Here is a 20,386-nt window from a genome sequence, read left to right as displayed (position 1 = left end):
CAGTTAACGCTGGGGTAAACACACGCGTTGGTATCTTGTAAATCAGCACTTTGTGACAAAATCAGACTGCTGCATGACGTTTGCATCCAATATCAAAAGATTTATCCCTTCGCCAACCTGGAAGTAAGCGCCACATGCAGCGCTCTGATTGACTGAGATTTGGTGGTCTGACACAGTTTCACTTTGCCATCTGAAAAAGGCTGTTCTAAAGCTGTATCCGGAAAGCATGCATATGAATACCAATGATATGCCTAAGGGTTTGTAAGGGCTAGGAACTAGTTTGATTTAAACATGGGGGGTGTCATCCAGACCCAAAGATAAGATGAGGGCTCTCAAAAGCGGCCTGAGACGCTCTGACATGAGCCGGTCTGGAGGACCAGGGCTAGTGGAAAAGTGGCTTAATGTGCAGAACTGCTGCACCACAATAACTTCTTTGTACTATGTATATTTAGAATACATATTCAGGTTTAGAGAGCAGAGTATATTGCATTGCTCTGCACTTACTTTAGTTAGTGCAATAATAAAAAAACAGTGACTAGTCATGTCTTTCTCTTTTCTATTGTTTTTGTTCTGTAGACAACCCTTTCTGAACTGAGAGGATTCTGAAGAGTTGATTGTAAATAAAGTAGGTAAGATGAACTATATGCTTACATTGTTACAATAATGTGGCTCCTACTGTATTGCTAACAATGCTTTGTGTTTTCTCATCAGGGGCCGAGTTCCAGCAGCCGCTTGGACCATCTCTACATCATCTCCTCTGACACTGCTCTTCACCAGAGCAACACTTGTTATGGTTAGATTAGCAAAGAATTTATGTATGCTTTTCTTGAAGAAATTAATCTCTGCTGTCAGAGGCAGATGATTATTTCCTGAACAAATATATCCACTCCTTGGTCCTCTATTCAGATCCACAACTTTATTCATCCCTCTAAGGACTCATATGAGCAGAAAAGTCTGTTTTGGGGGGAAACTTACTGTACACTGAACATAAATGGCATTTTCAATATGTGATGTAAATGTTACTTTTATATTGAACTGAATTCAATATATTTTTGTAATACCCAAACTCATAACTGCAGTTGCCTCGGAGGGCGACAGTGAAAAACAGATAAAACAATGTTCACACGGACTTGGCAATGTCCCAGCATCCCGTGTCTTTAGACAAATGTCCCAAGCTCCCTCCTTCTTGGCCTGGAAAAACTACAAAACCTCCTTGGAAAAAAGACGAAACCTGGACGAGTTCTACAGTGAAGGAGAGATCCCACTCCCTCAGACGGACGCGAGATAGACAGTGGAGCTGGATCTACTCAGGAGGAGAACCAGTTCTTCCTGGCAGATGATGAACCGTTCATATGGATTAGAGACCATTTCTCCAGGGCGTCGAGGAGCATTTGGATCCACAGTTCATCGATAAAATGAATGATTCACTGAGAGTAAGAATGTTTTTCTTTAACTGGGACACATTTGATAGTGTCACATATCAGGAGTTCCTCAGAGCCTCAACGGACTCATGGCTGCTGTTCTGCCTCTGAGGCCAACAGGTCAAAACTCAGGTGTGCGTTCATCAGCTTGAATCAGCAAGCAATACAGGTTGCATTATCAAGCAATTAAATGGCTAATTAAATATTTTCATAGTTCATTCCCAGTGCTTCAAGCACAATACCAAAAAACAAATAATGTGTTTTAGAAAACACAGCATTATTTAATGCTTTTTAGTGTATGCTGAATAAAAGTCAGCTTTGTAGCTTTATTATACAGTACTGAAAGGAAGTTCTGCAAGTAATCCCACAGGATTTGAGTTCAGGAGTCATAAATGGTATATCAATGTAGAAAAGAAATGGGTTAATAATATTGTTTGACCATATATGGTGTGACAGGAAGTCCATATGAAGCCAATCCTGTACTAAAAGAACTCTCCGTCATGCTATGCTAAAAATAAGACAAAGGAAGCCCCCCCTTCTCTCTCTCCATACCTTGGGGAAGTCATCAATCTCTTTCAGCCTCTTTTCAATCTGCAGGCGTCCCCCGTAGCGCGTGACCCCGTACACCACAGTCATCACGGTCTGCTTGACCACCTTCCGACTGATGAAGCCCTCCAGGACCTGTGCGATTTTTAGGCCTTTCTCTGCATCCCGTGACCTCAGCTCCTCCACCTGAAAGACAAAGACAAAAAAGTACTAATACTGTACTTTTAACACACTACATAAAGGGAATATGTCGGTGTAATCCCTCATTCGTCCAGGCGTGTTCCATTGTAGAAAAAGCTTCAGTTGTAGTCATCTGGACTCAGTTAGAAAAAATCGTAATTTTTCTAACTGAGTCCAGATGACTACAACTGAAGCTTTTACTACATAAAGGGCTTTTGTCAATTTAGCTTGATATTATGCAACAATAAATACATTTTATATGGGTGTCTGCCAAGGAGATTTTATTACTTTACCTGGAATGTTACACAGCATGGCATTAAAATGATCCCTCCAGCATTTATTGCAGTATTCATTCAATTTCAGATTCTAAAGAAATATCTTGAAATGGATGTATTCTCACTGTGATGCGGTGCGGATGGGATGCAGATCTGGCCTGTAACTCTGTGGCGTCACCCGTCTCTATGGAGAGTACTTTAATGCCATACTGTTACAGACCCTGTCGTCCAGTATTTGCCTTGCTTCCACTCTCAGATTTTCCCGCCTGTTCAGCCACACCTGCCCAGATGTGGGATAAAAGGCCAGAGCTGACGCCCAACCAGCGGCCAGTGGGTCCTTGCTGCAGTTTCTTTTGTTGATCTTCATTCATTAGCTTAAGTTACAATTTTATTCTGTAGCAAATGAACTTTAAATGCAAATTTGGCTTTGTTGCAGCAAGTTAGGCATTAAATGCAACTCAATTATAAGCATTGATGATTAGCATTCAGGCCAAAATAATAGACTCCAACAAATCCTCTCGTAACTGAAAGGGTCTGAAACCTTCCATGTGTATCAATTTTGAGTTTTAGTGCGTGTACAGTCCAGTAAAAGCCTTTCAAAAGTCAGATGTGCTGACGGCCCTGTGAGACATTAATTGGCACAAACACCTTCCAGTCAGCATTTGGATGTATAAAAAGGCAAAGTACAAAGCCGCACTTGAAAATGAAAATATTATAATATTTTAGTATAGTTATACTTTGTAGAGTGCATTTCCTTGAACAGTTTAGGCCAAAGCTGTTCTGTGATGGGTTATGTGGGAAGTGTTCTGAGCTGGGTTGTTAGATAAGAATATTGTATTTTATTTTATTACAATCCTGAAATATATTGTGCATCGAAATTAGCAAAGTTGGATTCTTCCTATACTGTTGATGTCAGACAGACTAGTTCAGAGCACGCTTTGATTGCAGAGTGCACTCTTGCCCTTTGAGCTTTTAGATATGAAGGAAAGTCTTACTCCGAGACTCTGGTGTATGGCATATTAACGAAGCAAATTACATGCAAGATATAGTCCACAGGAAAACTTTAAGTGCTTCAAGTTAGAGACAAGGCTAACTATGTATTCTAGTAGTGACCCATCAGGACTATGCTTGCTTTAAATTATATAAGCAAAAAAGAACTTTAAATTAACAGAAGATGGGCTGGACAATATACGGGTAATTTGATCCCTGTGACAATAGTGACATAGTTTAGTGCTCCTCTGTTTAATGCAGCTCTGAACCTCAAGCACAAACATTTTCCCCATCGATATCTCTTATTAGTCAGTTGTCAGCTTTCTGTCCAGCTTTGAGTGAGTGACAGGCAAATTTAACCGCTCACAGTGAAGTGTGAACTCCGATGAAACAGTTAGTTGAAGTTGCTGGGTTTATGCCTGATGCAAATTTCGGACTTGCAAGAAAAAGAGTGCTTATCTATCTTCAAGGCACTCAAAGCTCTTATCATCACACACCACTCAACCACTCACCCATTGCCACACCGGGAGGAGGTGGGTTAAGAGTCTTGCCCAAGGACACAATGGCTTTATTCACTTTAGGGAGCAGGACCGCCAGGGGGATCTGACTGCTCTACCAAGGATGTTTATGTCGGGAGCGGGATTCCAAAGGCCGACCTTAGGATCATAAGACAACTGCTCTACTAACTGAGCGACCCTGTGTAGTCACACTTGCCTCGGAGCACTACGGATGCAGGGTAGGAGCTGACTCGCAGGATAATCTGCAAGGAGTCTAATCTTCCCAAATACCAAGGTGGTTTTGAGTGGTTTAAAAGTAATTTGACGAGTACTTCTCTGTGTTATCTTGTAAATCTGCGCTCCTGTACTCAGATACAACAGTAGCTGATGTGCCTGGGATGTCTGCAAGTAAACCGTTAAAAATATGTCAAGCCCCCAAGCTCCATGTTGAGTGTAAACAAGGCGTAAAGTATTAAAGGTGGTATGGACGATTTTTTTCAGCAAATTTTTTATCATATTTCCTCGTGGCGTGGATAAATCATTTGTCCTGCCACGTATCAATCATAAAACGCACCTACCGCTCACCTGGAGCCGCGTCAGGCTCGTCCCCACGTTTCCGCGTGCCTAAGCGCATGGATCTATCATAATATAGTTCCCTCAGTGTACGGGGTAAAATGAAGACGGAGAAAGACAGTTCGAGCTGACGCAGAAGTGGACAGAAATCTACGGGAGACGAGCGATGCGATGCTCTCCGTTGCGCTAATAAACAAACGCACGTGTGTGTTGTATCGGTCCGCACAGGGAAGTGCGCATGCGCACTTCCGCCTGCGTTCTCAAATCGCCGAAAAATCGCCCATACCGCCTTTAAGTTGTATTCATAAATAGTGATAACATTGAAAGTGTGATCAGGGTTCTGGAAAATGTAATTATATTTCGGTAATTGTTTGGCATATTGCAAACCCCTAGACAGACAACACATTTCCAACAGTTGTGTGGCACTGACCTGCTGTGCTACTCCACTGTAGACGTCCTGGGGCAGGTCGCAGGGCAAGAGGTTGACAGATGTGGCACCAATAACGTCTCTCCCCAGAGCAGCGTAGTGCTGCAGCCCATTACAGGACCCATCCTAGAGCAGAGGAGCGCGCACAAGGTAAGAAGATGAATGTGCAATTGTGACAATAAATGGACCACGGAAATGTTAGATTAAAACTAAATTAAACAGAGCAAAACAGAAGATATGATTTAAAATGAACAAAAAGATTATAATTGAATGGACACAATTAGTGCAATTGCGAATCAGCTAAGATATTGATTAAAGCACTTCATTTAACTAGAATGTTTTGTCCAAGGACCCAACACTAGATAATTAGACCATTTATTGCGCACATTTTCTATTATTTTCACATTTGAACATCACTTGAATAGAGTTAGTCCCTGCCTGAGGAAAGACGATTATCAGACGCAAACAATGATTCATTATCTACATTAATTAGCTTTCCAGTCAAAAACAAAGGCCTCACAAACAATTTTGCTATGACCCATCTCAAATCAGTAAACAATGTTAAATCCAGCTTTAAACATGATAATGAAGTGAATATGATACATGCAGCTGTAGATAATGAGGTGAATAGTTACCTGGTGAACAGGAAAATGAGAGATAAACAGTTGCGGATCAGGTGATCTCACTGTGTTGGCTATTTCCATACAGCATGCCAGCGCCTGCCACGGCTCATCTGCATTCATCCACCAGCACCGGCCCTGAACACAAACCATACTGAAAATGTTCATACAGTAGTTTTTCATAGTTTACACAAAAAATAGGTACAACGTGTTGGCTGTAGAATATGCTGAAAATGAATTGTTTTTGCAATAAATACAACAAGTAACAATGGCATCATGTATCCCTTTTATACCTGAACATATCTTGGTCAATTACTGTTGCTTTAATTAGTCTGTCTTGCATCACATTATGTCTAATTTTGAAGCTATAAACCTTTCAGAATGTAATAACAGTGACCTTGACCCAATAAAATACTCACATTCAATGGGTTGTCGGCAGAATCCAATACATCTTCCATGATAGAGTTGGCGTAATCCAGTCTTTCTTGCAGTGAACTCCTCTTCTTCAGACCTGTCAGATTGACTAAGTGGATCTTTAACCAGTCCAGCCCCTTAGGACCGAGGGGCTTTCCTTCAGCAAACAAAAGGATGGCGCGTGTCACGTCGCTCCCCAAGTGGTTAAAATATGGTGGACAGGGGTACGTCCGCCCTCTGAAGTCCATGCTATGAGGGAACCAGAAGACCTCATCGCGCATGTAATTGGCAATAGAAAGTTTATAAAGTGCATCCATTCGCAAACTGTGCATTTCGGCGCATTTCTTTTTGGCAATAACAACCTGTCTTTTCATCTGGGCCTTCTCGCTGGCTGTGTATGATACCTCTTGGGAATTGAAGTGGGGGATTTTAGGGGCTTCTGACATTGGTGGAGGGATATCTAATTTGTCACTTCCTTTATCGTTGAAAATTGAGATGATAATATCCAGAAGTGGTTTATTGACTTTCCATGCACAGTTGCCCAGCTGGTTGAGCGAGTCCATGACCGGCTGTAGGTTCTGGCTCTTCTCCAGCAAAGTCTCGTGTTGAGTGGCTCCGTCGACGGTGCGCATCAGTTTGGTGGGGGTCAGAAGGTAGGCCCCGAATTTGACTGAAGTCCAGGGCACAGGAGGACACAGCATCGGGATGACATAGGAGTCAAAAGTCAACTTGGTCTCCATGGCGTCCTGCTGAATCTGGGTCAGGATCGGGTGAGGTTTAATGAAGCCCACCTGCCAAAAGAGGTTGTATTAAGAGTTTTAGGAGAAGCCAAGCGTTGGTGGATGACACGATTTTCAATACGACACAAAAAGAGAAGTGAGAAATTAGAATTAATTTGACTTTTAATGTTTTTTGTTTTGTTTTTTATTCTAATAATACTGTCATATCATACTATAGTGAATAGTGAACAAGTATTTTCCACTGATAGCAGTTTTCACCATTATAAACTTTATTATTGCAAAAACTATACTAAACTAATACATTCTTACTGACTCGCATCGATAAGAGGAAAAAAAACAAATTATGAATTTAGTAAGATGACATGAAATGTTTATACTACGGTCCAAAAGAGTTGGCATTAACAAGCCCAAGTTTAAATTGCCATAGTTATCTCCACACCTCTTTAATGCTATAGGTCACAGGGCACAGCACATGAGACAATTTGAGGTAAAAAAATGAACGTAACATGACAGAAAAGAATTATTCAGCTCAGCCAAGCCTGCATGAGTCAGACTTTCCCGCTGAGCTGTAAAATCATTAGGATACTCCCCTGTTGGCCTGACCTCTACCAAGAGAATAAAAAAAATGAATAGAGTGGGAAGAGGCAAAGGAATAGCTGTGGTATTGTACGGAATAACCTGAAAATCTGCCTTTTCAAAAAGTCCAATCTTTTCCCTCCTTTAACTTGTCCGCTCAAACTTGAGTGAGGTCCCATGGTAACAAATCAGCGAGCCAATTAAGAGGACAGTGAAAAAAAGGATTAGCCGGGACCCTATTCATCTTACTCCGCTGCCCCCTGCCAATTCACTCGGCGGGAAGTGGTTTTATAATTCGCACTCTGGACACAGGAGCTGAGGGTGCTCGAGTGTGAGGCCACAGGGCTTTGTGGTGACTGACAGTGTCCCGTGTTAAGGTCAATCGTGTCAAGCCGAGACAGGCCAGTTATTAAATGATTACGGGTTAATTTAGAATCTACATTTGTTTTGGAAGAGAAATTAGTATTATTTTATCATCTTAATTTTAGATGATAAAATAATACTAATTTCTCTTCCAAAAAAGATTTTAGATGATAAAATAATCCTAATTTATCTTCCAAAACAGATGGGATGATGTCTAAAATTATGACAAACAGTTAGTATGTACAACAAAATATAAAAAAGAAATAACAGCTCCCTTTTAAATTATATGAAATACTAAAAATAAGTTTCACTAAGAGAAGAAATAATAAAAAGCTGAGCTTTCACATATGGATGTCAGACAAATTAGCCAAACTATTATCACAGAGATACTGGCATTCTCATTTTTAGTTTATGACATTTCAAGCAAACAATGACATGCAAGCCGTGGGCAAATCTAACAAGGCAGAACATCAGATTATATTTTCAGTTACAATTCAGTCTACAAAACCATAATTGAATATTTGACCTGAAACATGAAATTGATGGAGGACTAGTTACCTGTCTGGTGCTCCTGAAAGTGTACATGTGGTAGAGGATGGGGATGAGTTTCCGGTCGTACGCTGGGTTCAAGATGTCACTGTTTATTTTAAGGTTTTTCACCATCAGATCCACCATGTACGTGCCCAGCTCCAGACTCACAATGAAAGGCCAGTTGTTCTCTGCTCCCTTCAGAGAAGGACCAACTGTGTTCTCAACCTCCAGCTCACACCAGCGCTCTCTGGGAAGGACACTGTATGTCTATAAACAGACACAGGGAAGTGATATTTTTAGTGTTAAACAAATAACCTTTCTCAAAGTTGAAATAAGAGGCTAACTTGTGATAACGTTAGCCCTATTTTGTCCCTGTCGACAGTCGACGATCACAGTGATGATCTTAGGCTTGGTCAGGACAACCAAGCTGGATGATTAGCATATTGTGCAAGTTTTAGGTTCATGAGGGAAACCGGATAACCTGGAGGATACCCCACATTCACAGACCATACAAATTTACACAAAGTGACCCGACCCAGCCCAGGAGCTGAACTCTGTTCTTTCTCCACCCAGCAATCATGCCCCTTGATAGCTGCTTATGGAGAGGACAATTAGTCTGTTGTTTGTTGTGTTGAGTAATAATGTAAGTGAAGTGAAAACATGTACACAATTTAGTCTCATGTGAGGTCAGCTTTGGAACAAGAGATAGATGATATGCAAAGTATAAACCTTTCTCACATTTAAAATCAAATTAATGTTTTAATGTTTACACAACATAAAAACAGGATAACAAGCTCCATTTTCACAACAAAGGGCTGCATGTCAAGTACCGGTACCTTAGAAACAAACACCTTCCGGATCTACAGGTAGGAAGTCATAGAATATAATGAGCGCTGCCTCATTATATTATACAAGAGGGTTTTCTCTAGAGAGCAGCAGCAGCGTCAAAACAATGGAGCAGCCCTGAGTCAGCCCCAACATCCCATTGAGAAAACAGACTGCATTAAAATTACACCCCAATGTAAGAATACAAATATCAACATTTTCAGGCTGGATTACATAGGATTATGAATATAGTTTAGAAGCAGTCAAATAGTGATTTTATTGCAGGATCATTCTGTGGCAAAGTGAGGCAAGAGCTCAACAGGATACAATGTTTCAGTTTACACAAATAAAAAATATATTGAATTTCAATAAACAATCACTAGTCTTGTAATCCTATAATGAATTATGTTGGATCGTTTTCAACAGAATAAGAAAAAATACTGTGAAAATCCATGCATATTCTTACCTCTGTGTCCTTGGCTAAAATGTCTGTGTAGAAGCTGTAAATGTTGCTCATCTTCTGCACCATGTGATTCTGCTGCTTCTGCCTCACAGAGTACTTGGTGTAGACCCTGCTGCCCAGGTCTCGAGCCAAAATCTTGAGGGACTCCCCACTGGGCGGCATGTTGGCGACACCCTGGACAGGGCAAGCAAGGACAGGGTTAGAGACATTAAACGCAATAAATGATATCGCTCCTGCCATCCAGCTTGTTAGGGCTTCATCTGACATGAAGATGCTAAAATCAAAACGCACACCTCATCAAATGTTTCAGTCTGATACTGATCAAAGCAGAGTAACTTGCAGACTTCTCTGAAGCTATAAAGCCTTGTTTTTTCCGATTTGATGGTTATGTCAAAATAAAAAGAGATTGATGATGATAGAATGATCATGTCCTCAAAACAGACAATGCATTTCTACATCCTTTTACACATAAGTGCAAGTCAGGCGGGATGATTACCTGCACCATGATGTCCACGTAGTCGCTGTCGTCCAGAAGACACAGGTACGGGTAGAGGTTGAGCCTGTAGTCTCTGGAGTTGGTGTTTGCAAGGATCATCTTGTTCTCCTTCAAAGCTTGAAGCAGGGTTTTGTGCCAATGTGTCCTCAACTCTGACAGCAGCTTTCGCTGAACAAAACAACTGGAAATCAATAACTACCACTCAGTTCTGTTAACAGTAAAAAAAAATAACTTTTCTAAAATTGACCAAATATAAGTCATTTTGATGTCAATCTTAAAAGTGGGAGGTCTGAAACCTTTGATAAGTTAATACCATACTGTTGAACATTCAAGGCAAAGCAATTACATTTTTTGTGAGACAAGCTGGTGACAGACCCTCCACCAGAAAAGTTGCATAGTACATCATTAATTTAAATTTAAGATACTGATTTTTCTTAATTATTTCATACCCACCTGTGTTGTCGAGTATATGATATATATGGCATTAAAGATTCTTTCTTAACTGCTAAGTCCTTCTTGAAGGGCTTTTCCATAGACATATTTACATAAACTATTACATAAATAATGGTGCAGATTTTTTTCAACATTTTCATTTTGCAAGTAATGGGTTTTTCAGTATTCTTGCAGCAATGGGTGTAGACAGAGGTGACGTTTTCCCCATCGGCCGGCCACCATTACACTGCAAGATTGTTCAGCTCCCTCTGTCTGTAAATGCCCCCTGACCACCAGGGACTCTCTGACTACTCGCGTCCCACATAACCCATCTGCAGACACACCATCCAGGGCCAGCTGCAAATGCCAAGTTTGGAATAAAGGCTCAATGTAATGTTTGTTCAGTTTTGTTATACATATTAAAGAAGGCATATTATGCTAAATCAACAAGCGTTTAACCTTTTTACAATGGTGTTTCCTCATCATTATCTTACTCAGTGTTGTATTTTGACTGATTCCTGCATGTTTGAGTTAATACTGAATTGTACTGTTCCTGTTTCCACCTACCCCCTATCCCCACCCACATCCCTGTACTTAGTTGTGATTATTTGAAAGAATAAGACTCCGCGTGACACATGTGGATCCATTTCTATGAGCCATTAGTACAAGTTTACAGTGAACAAAATGTAAAACAATGATGTATAATTCAATACGAAGTACCTGAAAAAAAGTATAATATCTTTTTTAAAGATCTAGAAGAAAACCAATGCTAAAACATTCAGTACAGTACATTCAGTTAGCCAATACTGATTCTCTGGAAAGGTCAGTAATAGGTTCGTAAAAAAAAACAAAAAATCTCTCACCACAAGGGGTCAGTATTGGGCCTAATTAAAAACATGTACAATAGGCTCCTCCCCTCTGGGGTCAGGACTCCTCTGAAAAAGAGATGCTACATCTCAATGGGACTTTCCAGGGTATGTATGTATGTATGTATGTATGTATGTATGTATGTATGTATGTATGTATGTATGTATGTATGTATGTATGTATGTGTGTGTGTGTGTGTGTGTGTGTGTGTGTGTGTGTGTGTGTGTGTGTGTGTGTGTGTGTGTGTGTGTGTGTGTGTGTGTGTGTGTGTGTGTATGTATGTATGTAATGTATGTAATGTATGTAATGTATGTATGTATGTATGTATGTATGTATAGAGATAGATAGCTGATATGGCAGCCATCTGAAAAGGTGCATTTACCGCCACCTTCTGTAGTTCTACGTCAAAGTATGTGTTTTACGCTATACATTAAAAAAACACTAAGGTCTTCACTAACTGCATTAACTACGGATAAACACATTAGTTGGTAGTGAACAGGGTGCTCAACAGAAGTGTGTACCATTTTGTCCATGTTTTCAGTGACCGTTTTGGACGCCTCCACAGACTCGATGGTGACGGTGCAGGCCTGCTCCATGCTGAGCTGCTGGTTAAAGCGCTCCTGCAGCTCTTGCTTGGTGAAGTGCAGTTTGGGATAGCGATGCTCCACCCTCTAAAGCACAGATCACAGAATAGGACAGTTGGCTCAGAGGTTTTATTGCAGTGTGTATCGTGCTATTGCGGGAATGAATGTTGAGATCCTATCAGACAAGGTTCATGACAGGAAGCAGATAAAGACTTATGAGTCAGGCCAGTCACCCAAAGCCAAATCGTAAGTCCATCTGAACCGCTGCCAGGGGGAATCAATCCAAACTTTCAAAGCCACGTTATGCTATATCTTAGAGTTTATCAAACACTAATGACAGAACTCTGACACACAATGCATATAAAGAAATGACACTTTTCAGTTCAGGATTGCTTTCATTTGAACAGACATTTTCATCCAGTCCCATCAGTTAAAGGATAACGAGCAGTTGCCGGTAGTTAAGTGTTTAAAGTGGACATATTATGTACAATTTAGTTTTATGAGCTTTTAACCATTTTATAAATCGATAATCTTACTCAATGTTGAATTTAGAATGAGTCATGAACGTGTGAGTAATCCTGTATTGTCCGGCAATGAAAATGTGAGTGCTGCCCGGAAAAAAAGTTTGCGTTCACCTACTCTGCCATCTGGTCCAGGCCTTGGATTGACACAAAATGTACAATGGGTTATGGTATTAAAACATAATTACATTTTGCCTCATTTTGCAAATGAAGGAAGAGATGTGTATAGACACTATAGAGGCACTAAATGTTATATAATCTTCAACTGCAACTTATGTTTTGGAAATGGACTTCAAAAACACAGCAGGAGCATTTGGTCCAGCATAAGCACTCATCAAAATGTAATTGATATGTGTCCATTTTTTATTGGAAGCAGAAGTTTCAAAGAACATAAAATAATCTCTAGTGAAAAGCCACGGCTTGATCAAACACCATTTTATTAACTATAATTCAATCAATTCTATCACACCAACAACAAACATATTCTAATTGTGTCTGCTGTCTAAAGATCTGCTCGCCTTGTACTCAAAAGTTATTTGGACAGACTTCCCTTATGCAAGTAAGTCAGCCAAAACGTGTTACAGTTAGATCCCCACACGGGTAACAATAGGCCAGCTCTCCAATCACAGGCATGAGTAATGATGCAAGGACGCTTGACGTGATTTAGTCTGAACTTTTATCTCAAAATGCAAGCCGTGCTCCTCTCATCACACCACCAGTCTAGGCCTACAAAAAGACAACTCAGAATGTGTCAGGTCCAAAGAATATGGAGTATGTGATGAGGTTAAAAATAGCACAATTGCGCAAAAAAGCTGTTAATGAATCATGTGAGATTGAATGGGGGGAGGGAGGTGGGAAGAGCGGGAGGAGAGGTGAGAGAAGCGACTCAAAAGGAAAGCACAGGAGCCATTAGAAAGCAAAGCTGGCACACTATAAATAGGGCAGAGCCAGCGCCTGACTGTGGCTGGCTGTGAAAGGGTGACAATCAAATCTTCAGGAGTCACGCGGGGGCTCGCTGACAGCTTTCTCAACCCTGTCATGGTGTAAAACCCAAAAACACAAGACCGAGTGATTAAAATATGCAGGGCCCATTTCGCTTTCCTTTCGGTTCGCAGGGTCATCACTGCAAATTCGCTGCCTCATAAAGAACACCACATTTGAGTATTGATTAGGTTTGAGTTAACGTGATCAGATTCAGTGTTTAAAATGCTCTGATTTATGCAATAGAAAAAGCCTTTTAGCTATGATGAGTTAATTTTAAGTGATACATATGGCTGCATTTTAATAGCATATAGTCTGCTGCAAACAATAAAATCTCTCTAAAGTATAAAACCTTCTGCCTGTAACATGAAACCCTACAAAGATTGTGATTCTGAATAAATATAATTTCTTGTTATTTAAACAGTTAATTCCAATTATTACATCATATTTCTTAAATCATCTTTTTTTCTAAATTCTTCAGCACTAGTTGCAAATCTTGGGCCCAAAAGTTAAATCTGTAGCGTTCATCCCTCATGGAGCCTTGCCTCACCTGTAACTCCTCAGCTGAACCTTTGAATCTTGTTATATCCTGCTCTACAGCTCCCATACAGTTGTTGTTCTTGATATTATATTTTCAAATACCATCACCACTTCCCTAAATCACAGCCTCATACACTTTAACAAAGATATTTAGCCCTGTTACTGTACCCGAGTGTAGAAGTCCTCCACCAGTGAAGGATAGTGCCGATCTCCGTCTGGGTTAAGGCACGGCTGGTATTCAGGCTGAACAACATGAATGGCGTTCAGCACCATGTCCCTCTCATCTTGTCTGAACAGACACTGACTGAACAAATGGTCCACAGAAACTCCATCCTCCTCCATCTGGTTCAGGCACCTGGACGAAACACCACAAACAAGTTCTAAATTAGATGATACAGTCGTGGTCATGAGTCTTTATTAGTGTGGGGGAAAATTGAACTAAAAATCTGGAAAACTGAGCCAGGTGGGTAGTAGGATATTAAATGACAGACAAACACCACTTGGAGTTAAGGCGGATAATCAAAAAAGAGAGAGTACTTTAATTGTAAAAGCTAAGGACTAAAAAAACATAGTCACGAGTTGGCATGATCGAATAATTAGGATTCTCACATGTGTGCAGAATTCTGAATAGCTTATTAGACACTTTGATTTGCATCAGAGATAAGATCCACCATGGAACTGGAGCACAATCATCTGACCTCTGACCTGTCAGGAGATGGGAGATTTCACAGTATGTCTCCTCATACCATCTGATTCATTAAAAAAGAAAAAATGCATATCTGAGCTATGGATTGAAGGAGCAGTCTGCTTTAATTGAAACGCACATTCATATGTTTAGACAGACTTTATTCATAGTTTATATCAACTTATTTATAAACTGATTTCAAACCATGTCATGTAAGTACATTAATACAGACTGCCTTTTTTTTCTGGATTTTGTCAAATTGATCTACAAGGCATTTCCTGCTATGATCAAATTACACACCGTCAACAGGATACGCCCCATACAACCAATTATGTCGAGTATTGTATGAATCCAGTACTTAGGCATGTAAGAAAGCTAAACCAGTAACATTGGGCCTGGACCGTAGTTGTCTAGCCACATTTCTGACATGGAAACAAAGAAGTTCAAACCCCACCAACAGTATTGAAAAAAAATTAAATAAATGTAGACAAAGGGGTAAATGCTCTTAGTACTTCAGGATGAACCGCCTTTCAGCTAAAACATCTTGCATAAAGTCATTGTGCATGCTGTCTGGAGGTGAACAGCACAACAGTTTAGTGAAACTCCCATTTGTCATCAGAGACCTCCACTTTACCTTGTTCTCCTTTTCATAATAATTATAGCAGTGCTAATTATGTTTAGGTGGAAACCCTGGCTCAGCAGCTTCCTCAGACCTAGTTAAATCAGACACAAGCAGAGCTTTGCCGAGGCATCAAGAAGAATGAATGCATTGAAGGGAAATTGGTTCAGGAAATTGGTTCAGGAAATAAACAGGCCTAAGCGGTATCTGTAATTTAATATGTGTAGAAAATATGCCTTTGCGAGAATCAGGCGATAGTATTTTACTACATACAACTCATCACCATCAACAGTGTAACATCAGACACTGCACATTCTAATATGATTTTTTTTAAATTGCATATTGTTTACTATTTACACCAACTACAGATAAAACACATTTTATTCATTAATGGAAAAAGTGTTTGTGGCAACTGCATTATTTAACATATTATGCATTGTCTGTATTTACACATTGTTTTCATCTCAACAGTAAAGCTGCAAAGCTTATAGGCACACTTCAGAGGAAAAAACAATGCATAATTTCTGGGCCTCCAAAAAGCAATAGAGTGGTTTTTCATATTGACAAAGAAAGAAAAAATATTAGATTATTATTATTATTGAAATAATTATTAAAATTAATTCTTAAAATGATAAATGCATGAATGTATATATTTGATGGTCTTAGCAGTAAATAGTGACAAGTAGACGAATATTTATAGCCGAGCAAGTCTTGTCTCCTTCATTCTGCCTTGGAGTCAAGTGTGATGCCATGTGCAATTTGGGGTGGAAGTAAAAAAGAGAGGCTTGAACAAAAGGAGGATTAGTGTGGGTGCTGGCGGTGTGGTCCAAAAGAACAGAAAGGGCAAAAAGGTTGAATGATGGAGCATAATCAGCCTGGTGAGTGCTCGGCAGCAGCGCTGGGGAGGAGGGAGCAGTGGGAGAGGCAGCACTTACAAAAGCAAAACTTCAAGGGATAATGGGCTGAAAAGACTTAGGACAGATTGGGAAAATAATGTGCAAGAGAAATGGCCAGGCAACACTATATTCAGCGAGCCAATGCAGATAAGAGGTACACGAGTCTGCCTTTGTCACGAGAGCATCATTTTACAGTAATCAATGGAGCCTCATTTATGCTCTACAACTGCCCAGTCCAACGTGCTTCATGCCTTAAGTCTCATCAGTGGTATCAAACATTCACAAAAAAAGGCCAAAAAATACACGCACAGGGAAACAATAAATATACCCTACATTTCTGACACCATTAGATTAGTCGACTACCGCATTTTCTGCAACTTTTACCACAAAATCGCTTCGAGGTCAGTAAGCACAACCAGAATTAATCCATATATAAGGCGCACTGTTGGTTTTTGAGAAAATCAGACATGATTCATTATTTTGTGACATTTTGATTTGATAATGTTGCGTGTGATGTGATTTTCGAGCTTTTCGTATGCGTTTTAGAATCTGTATGGTCCGAATAACTATTAACACTTTAAACGTTATGAGCATGATATATTTAGTGTTATTAATAGTTGCAGCTCTACTAATTTCAATATATTTTTGTTTAATTGTCTCTCTTAAAGTTACCTCAACTCAACTTTCTCAGAAAAGTGGACTTGTGCATCGTACCTCTGCATTATTTTTGGTTAATAGCGTCAATAAAATTCCAGTGTACACTTGCAGCTCTTGATGATATAATTTGTCAAGCTGCCCTAGTTGCAGCAAAACTGGGGTGCTGCCGCAGTCATGGTAGTTCCTGATGAAGAAATGCACTTGCACAAATATATTAAACCAGCACAAAGTGTGTCAGAGGGGCCCAGTCGCTCGGCTACTTTTTAATTACACCAGTCTCTTGTCGTCGACCTCTAGTGAGCCTTATTAACTTGGTCGTCTGTTGAGGGGCTTGGTAAAAAAAACATAATTAAATATTACAGGCATCAGCGTATTATAGTTGCTATAGAAACAAAGATGATAAGAGGAAAGTGGTGTTGTTGTTTTCCCCTACTACTGAGATCAAAAGAGGTAATAGTAAATTTACATTACCTTGGAGTTTTGAGTCATATTAATATCTATAAATAGTTTGATTGAGTATATATTTTTCAATAGAAAAACTGCTTTTGGAGTAAAAAAGGTTACAATGGATTTGCAGAAGGATGTGAACAGAGTTTGGGAACATAAAGTTGCCTAGTCACACTGGTCAGCTTCCTTTGAAAAGGAAAAAAGTTAGTCTGGTTCATTAGGCTTAAGGTTATTGTCATTTTGTTGGAAAATAAGACTAAACTTAAATCTAAGGATTAATATGGGATAGGCTTATAGTAAAATAAATCAACACATTTAATTTGTGGTGCTGCTGTCAATAATTATACAAACTAAAATATTTTATCCTGTTGACTAAATAAGATGTTTATTCTAGAAAATGAAACTAAAGCCAATAGAAAAGTCCAGGACACAAAAAATAAGTAAAATAAATATTAGGAAAGGGGGCCCCCTGCTGGTCTGACCAAATCATTACATACAGTAGATACCTGTACTGTTTGCAGCAACACCAAACTAAAAAGAAGTGTTTCATACTTGCCTGGTAATAACTCGTGGTGAGCAGCTTGGATTGCGTCCCATACATTCCAACGCTGCGCAGTACGATCCCAGGTTTGGCTTTAGCCCCGCCTCTTCCAGCAAGATAAATATGCGACCGATGTGATTCAGCGTGCCCTACAGCGGGAGCACACGCGTTTCAATCAAGAGGACACTTCCTGGAAATATAATGTAAAGAGTGAAGGGCTAACTCACCTTCTTGGCCCAGACCCTCATCATAATGTTGTAGACGTCTGTGTTGAGATGCCGCCGCCTGCTCATCACTCGGTGTTGGCTGAGCAGGAAGCGGTGTCCGCGGTCAATGTCCCCCACGAACGCACAGGCCTCCAAGTACGAGTGGATGCTCTGCTGGAGTTCTGCAGCCGATGTGCCGTCGGCCTGAACTGGCAGATCTGGTGTGTGTGTTGTATTTGAGGAAGACCATTGCCTTAATTGTTCATTCAGTCTATTCTCCAGCTCTTCAGCCTCCGCCAACACACTCGCTCTCCCCTTTTTCTCCGCTATTGTGTTTGTTGAACCTTCCTCATTCAAATTTATATTTAATAAGCGATTTGTGTTTCCTTTTGAGACCTTTCGAGACAATGCGGCATGTCCAGCTACAGTAGCAGAGCTTGAAGCTACCGCCGCACGAATTTCATCAGACAGTTTTGCACCGCTTTTCTTTTTCTTCTTTGAGGGTGCAGTGATTTTAGCTGTGGTAGAAATAGTTTTAAGTGACGTACCAGGAAGCATTTGGCTGCCTTTGCCCCCTTTAGTGTCTTTAGCCTTCTTCTGGATTCTCTGTTGTAGATGTTGCTCTTTCTTAAGTTTGTTCTTCTTTTCCTGCGAGAGTTTTTCCATCCAACGACTGGGCTGGGATTTTGCGGAAGATTTTGACTTGCTTGATATGGGCTTGTCTACTTTTGCCTGTGGTTGGCTTTTGGGACTTTTACCAGATAAAGCTCCTGTTCCAGAAGATGCAGTGAATAACTGCACTTTTGCATGTTGGACATCTAGAACGACGTCAGATTGGAGCTGCTGGATCCTGGCATCCAGAACTAAAGGAGAAAGCAAAAAACGGATTATTTGACAAGCAGTACGTACACATTATTTATGCATCTTATTTTATTTATGGGTAAGTGACCCATGCAGGAGAAAATTGTTTTAGTTAGTGAATAGTCCTGTTTGGACCAGCAGTGTTGGGCAGCAAGTTTTAAAGTAAACTGTCATTTGACTTATTTTAGACACAGTCACAGTCTTCTCACAATAAAAAAGAAAAGAAAAAAGGTTGCATGTACTGTTAGCTTTTAGTAGGAGTAATCAGTAATCACCCAGTATTATTACACCGGATTATATCTGCCAAACACTGTAAACCAAGCCACAGACAACTGTACACTGAAAATGACAATTGCATCGTGCATGTTCACTCAATATAATTTAATGTAAATGACTAAATAAATATATAGACTATTAACCAAGACATCCTCATTTTTGTGTGAGATTGACAGGCGGATCGGTGCACCATCTGCAGTGATGCGTTTGCTGCATCGACTGTTCGAAAGGCAAAGCTCTCGATTTAACGGTTAATCTACGTTCTGCCCTCACCTATGGTCATGAGCTTTGGGTAATGTCCGAAAGGACAAGATCGCGGATACAAGCAGCCAAAATGAGTTTCCTCCGCCGGGTGGCTGGGGCTCCCTTAGAGTTAGGGTGAGGAGCTCAGTCACACGGGAGGAGCTCGACGTAGAGCCGCTGCTCCTACATGTTGAGAGGAGCCAGCTGAGGCGGCTCGGGCATCTGTTCCGGATGCCTTCGGGACACCTCCCTGGGGAGGGGTTTTTGGGCATGTCCCACTGGGAAGACCCAGGACACGCTGGAGGGACTATGTCTCTCGGCCGGCCTGGGAACGCTTCGAGATCCCCCCGTAGGAGCTGGAGGAAGTGTCTAGTCTGGGGTGAGGGGTGGTCTGAGAGTCCCTGATTAGACTGCATACCCCCGCGACCCGGCCCCGGATAAGCTGAAGAAGATGGATGGATAGATGGATCTTGACATCCCTATTTATATATAACTCACCATCCAATAGAGACTGTTCCAGTCTGCGTTTCTTCTTGTCATCTGACTTGGGAATCAGAAAAGATAGCCTTCTTCTTTGAATGTTCAGATCGGGTTCTGTCAGTAGAAAATAAATACATTGAACACTCTGCGTATGTGGAAATCATCATAAACATTTTTTAAAAATGTAGTAGCTGCACATGAGGATATATGGGCATAGTAGTCACGTTACAGAGAGGGGTCGTAATGTTGCTACAGGTTGCAAATTGACCTCAAACACAGTCACTTCAAAGAAGTAAAGTCTGATATTAAACTTGTCAAATACACTAAGGTCAGTCCTGATGATGAGTTCAGTGTATCCTTCAGCTCACCTGTTATTCGTCTGGAGTTTCTTATGAAAAGGCACAAAGGACAACAGTGCACGCACGAAGCTCGTACAGCGCACTTTTCCAACAAGATGCGGCTACTCTGCACACATTTGGCAAAGGCACAGACTCTGAGCAGTGACATGTTGACATCTTATAACCGCATTACTTCTCTACACCCATGTCCGCACCGTGCATGGACGGCGCCATTTTGCTCCAGACCAGAGTAATCACGCTGAGGTCATCGAGTG

The 20,386-nt window shown here is 40.6% G+C and overlaps 1 protein-coding gene across 1 annotated transcript in view; it reads right to left on the bottom strand.

Moving 5' to 3' along the window:
* Positions 1–20,386, bottom strand: part of polrmt (polymerase (RNA) mitochondrial (DNA directed)) — a 39,891-nt gene extending 19,505 nt beyond the window's left edge. The window contains exons 1-13 of the mRNA XM_072438130.1: positions 20,142–20,386; positions 19,792–19,887; positions 17,935–18,776; positions 17,723–17,856; positions 14,031–14,217; positions 11,758–11,907; positions 9,938–10,105; positions 9,445–9,615; positions 8,181–8,420; positions 5,949–6,734; positions 5,545–5,667; positions 4,913–5,035; positions 1,974–2,153 (exon numbers count right to left, since the gene is read on the bottom strand). Of these exons, the coding sequence (XP_072294231.1) occupies positions 1,974–2,153; positions 4,913–5,035; positions 5,545–5,667; positions 5,949–6,734; positions 8,181–8,420; positions 9,445–9,615; positions 9,938–10,105; positions 11,758–11,907; positions 14,031–14,217; positions 17,723–17,856; positions 17,935–18,776; positions 19,792–19,887; positions 20,142–20,280 (3,339 nt within the window). The 5' untranslated portion in view covers positions 20,281–20,386. The remainder of the gene's footprint in view (positions 1–1,973; positions 2,154–4,912; positions 5,036–5,544; positions 5,668–5,948; positions 6,735–8,180; positions 8,421–9,444; positions 9,616–9,937; positions 10,106–11,757; positions 11,908–14,030; positions 14,218–17,722; positions 17,857–17,934; positions 18,777–19,791; positions 19,888–20,141) is intronic.

The sequence above is a fragment of the Eucyclogobius newberryi genome, unplaced genomic scaffold (genome assembly GCF_026437365.1).
Source record: "Eucyclogobius newberryi isolate DKJ021-1_F unplaced genomic scaffold, fEucNew1.0.hap1 SCAF_9, whole genome shotgun sequence".
NCBI lineage: Eukaryota > Metazoa > Chordata > Actinopteri > Gobiiformes > Gobiidae > Eucyclogobius > Eucyclogobius newberryi.
The sequence above is the reverse complement of the archived record's forward strand: the minus strand, read 5'-3'. Positions and strand labels throughout refer to the sequence as shown.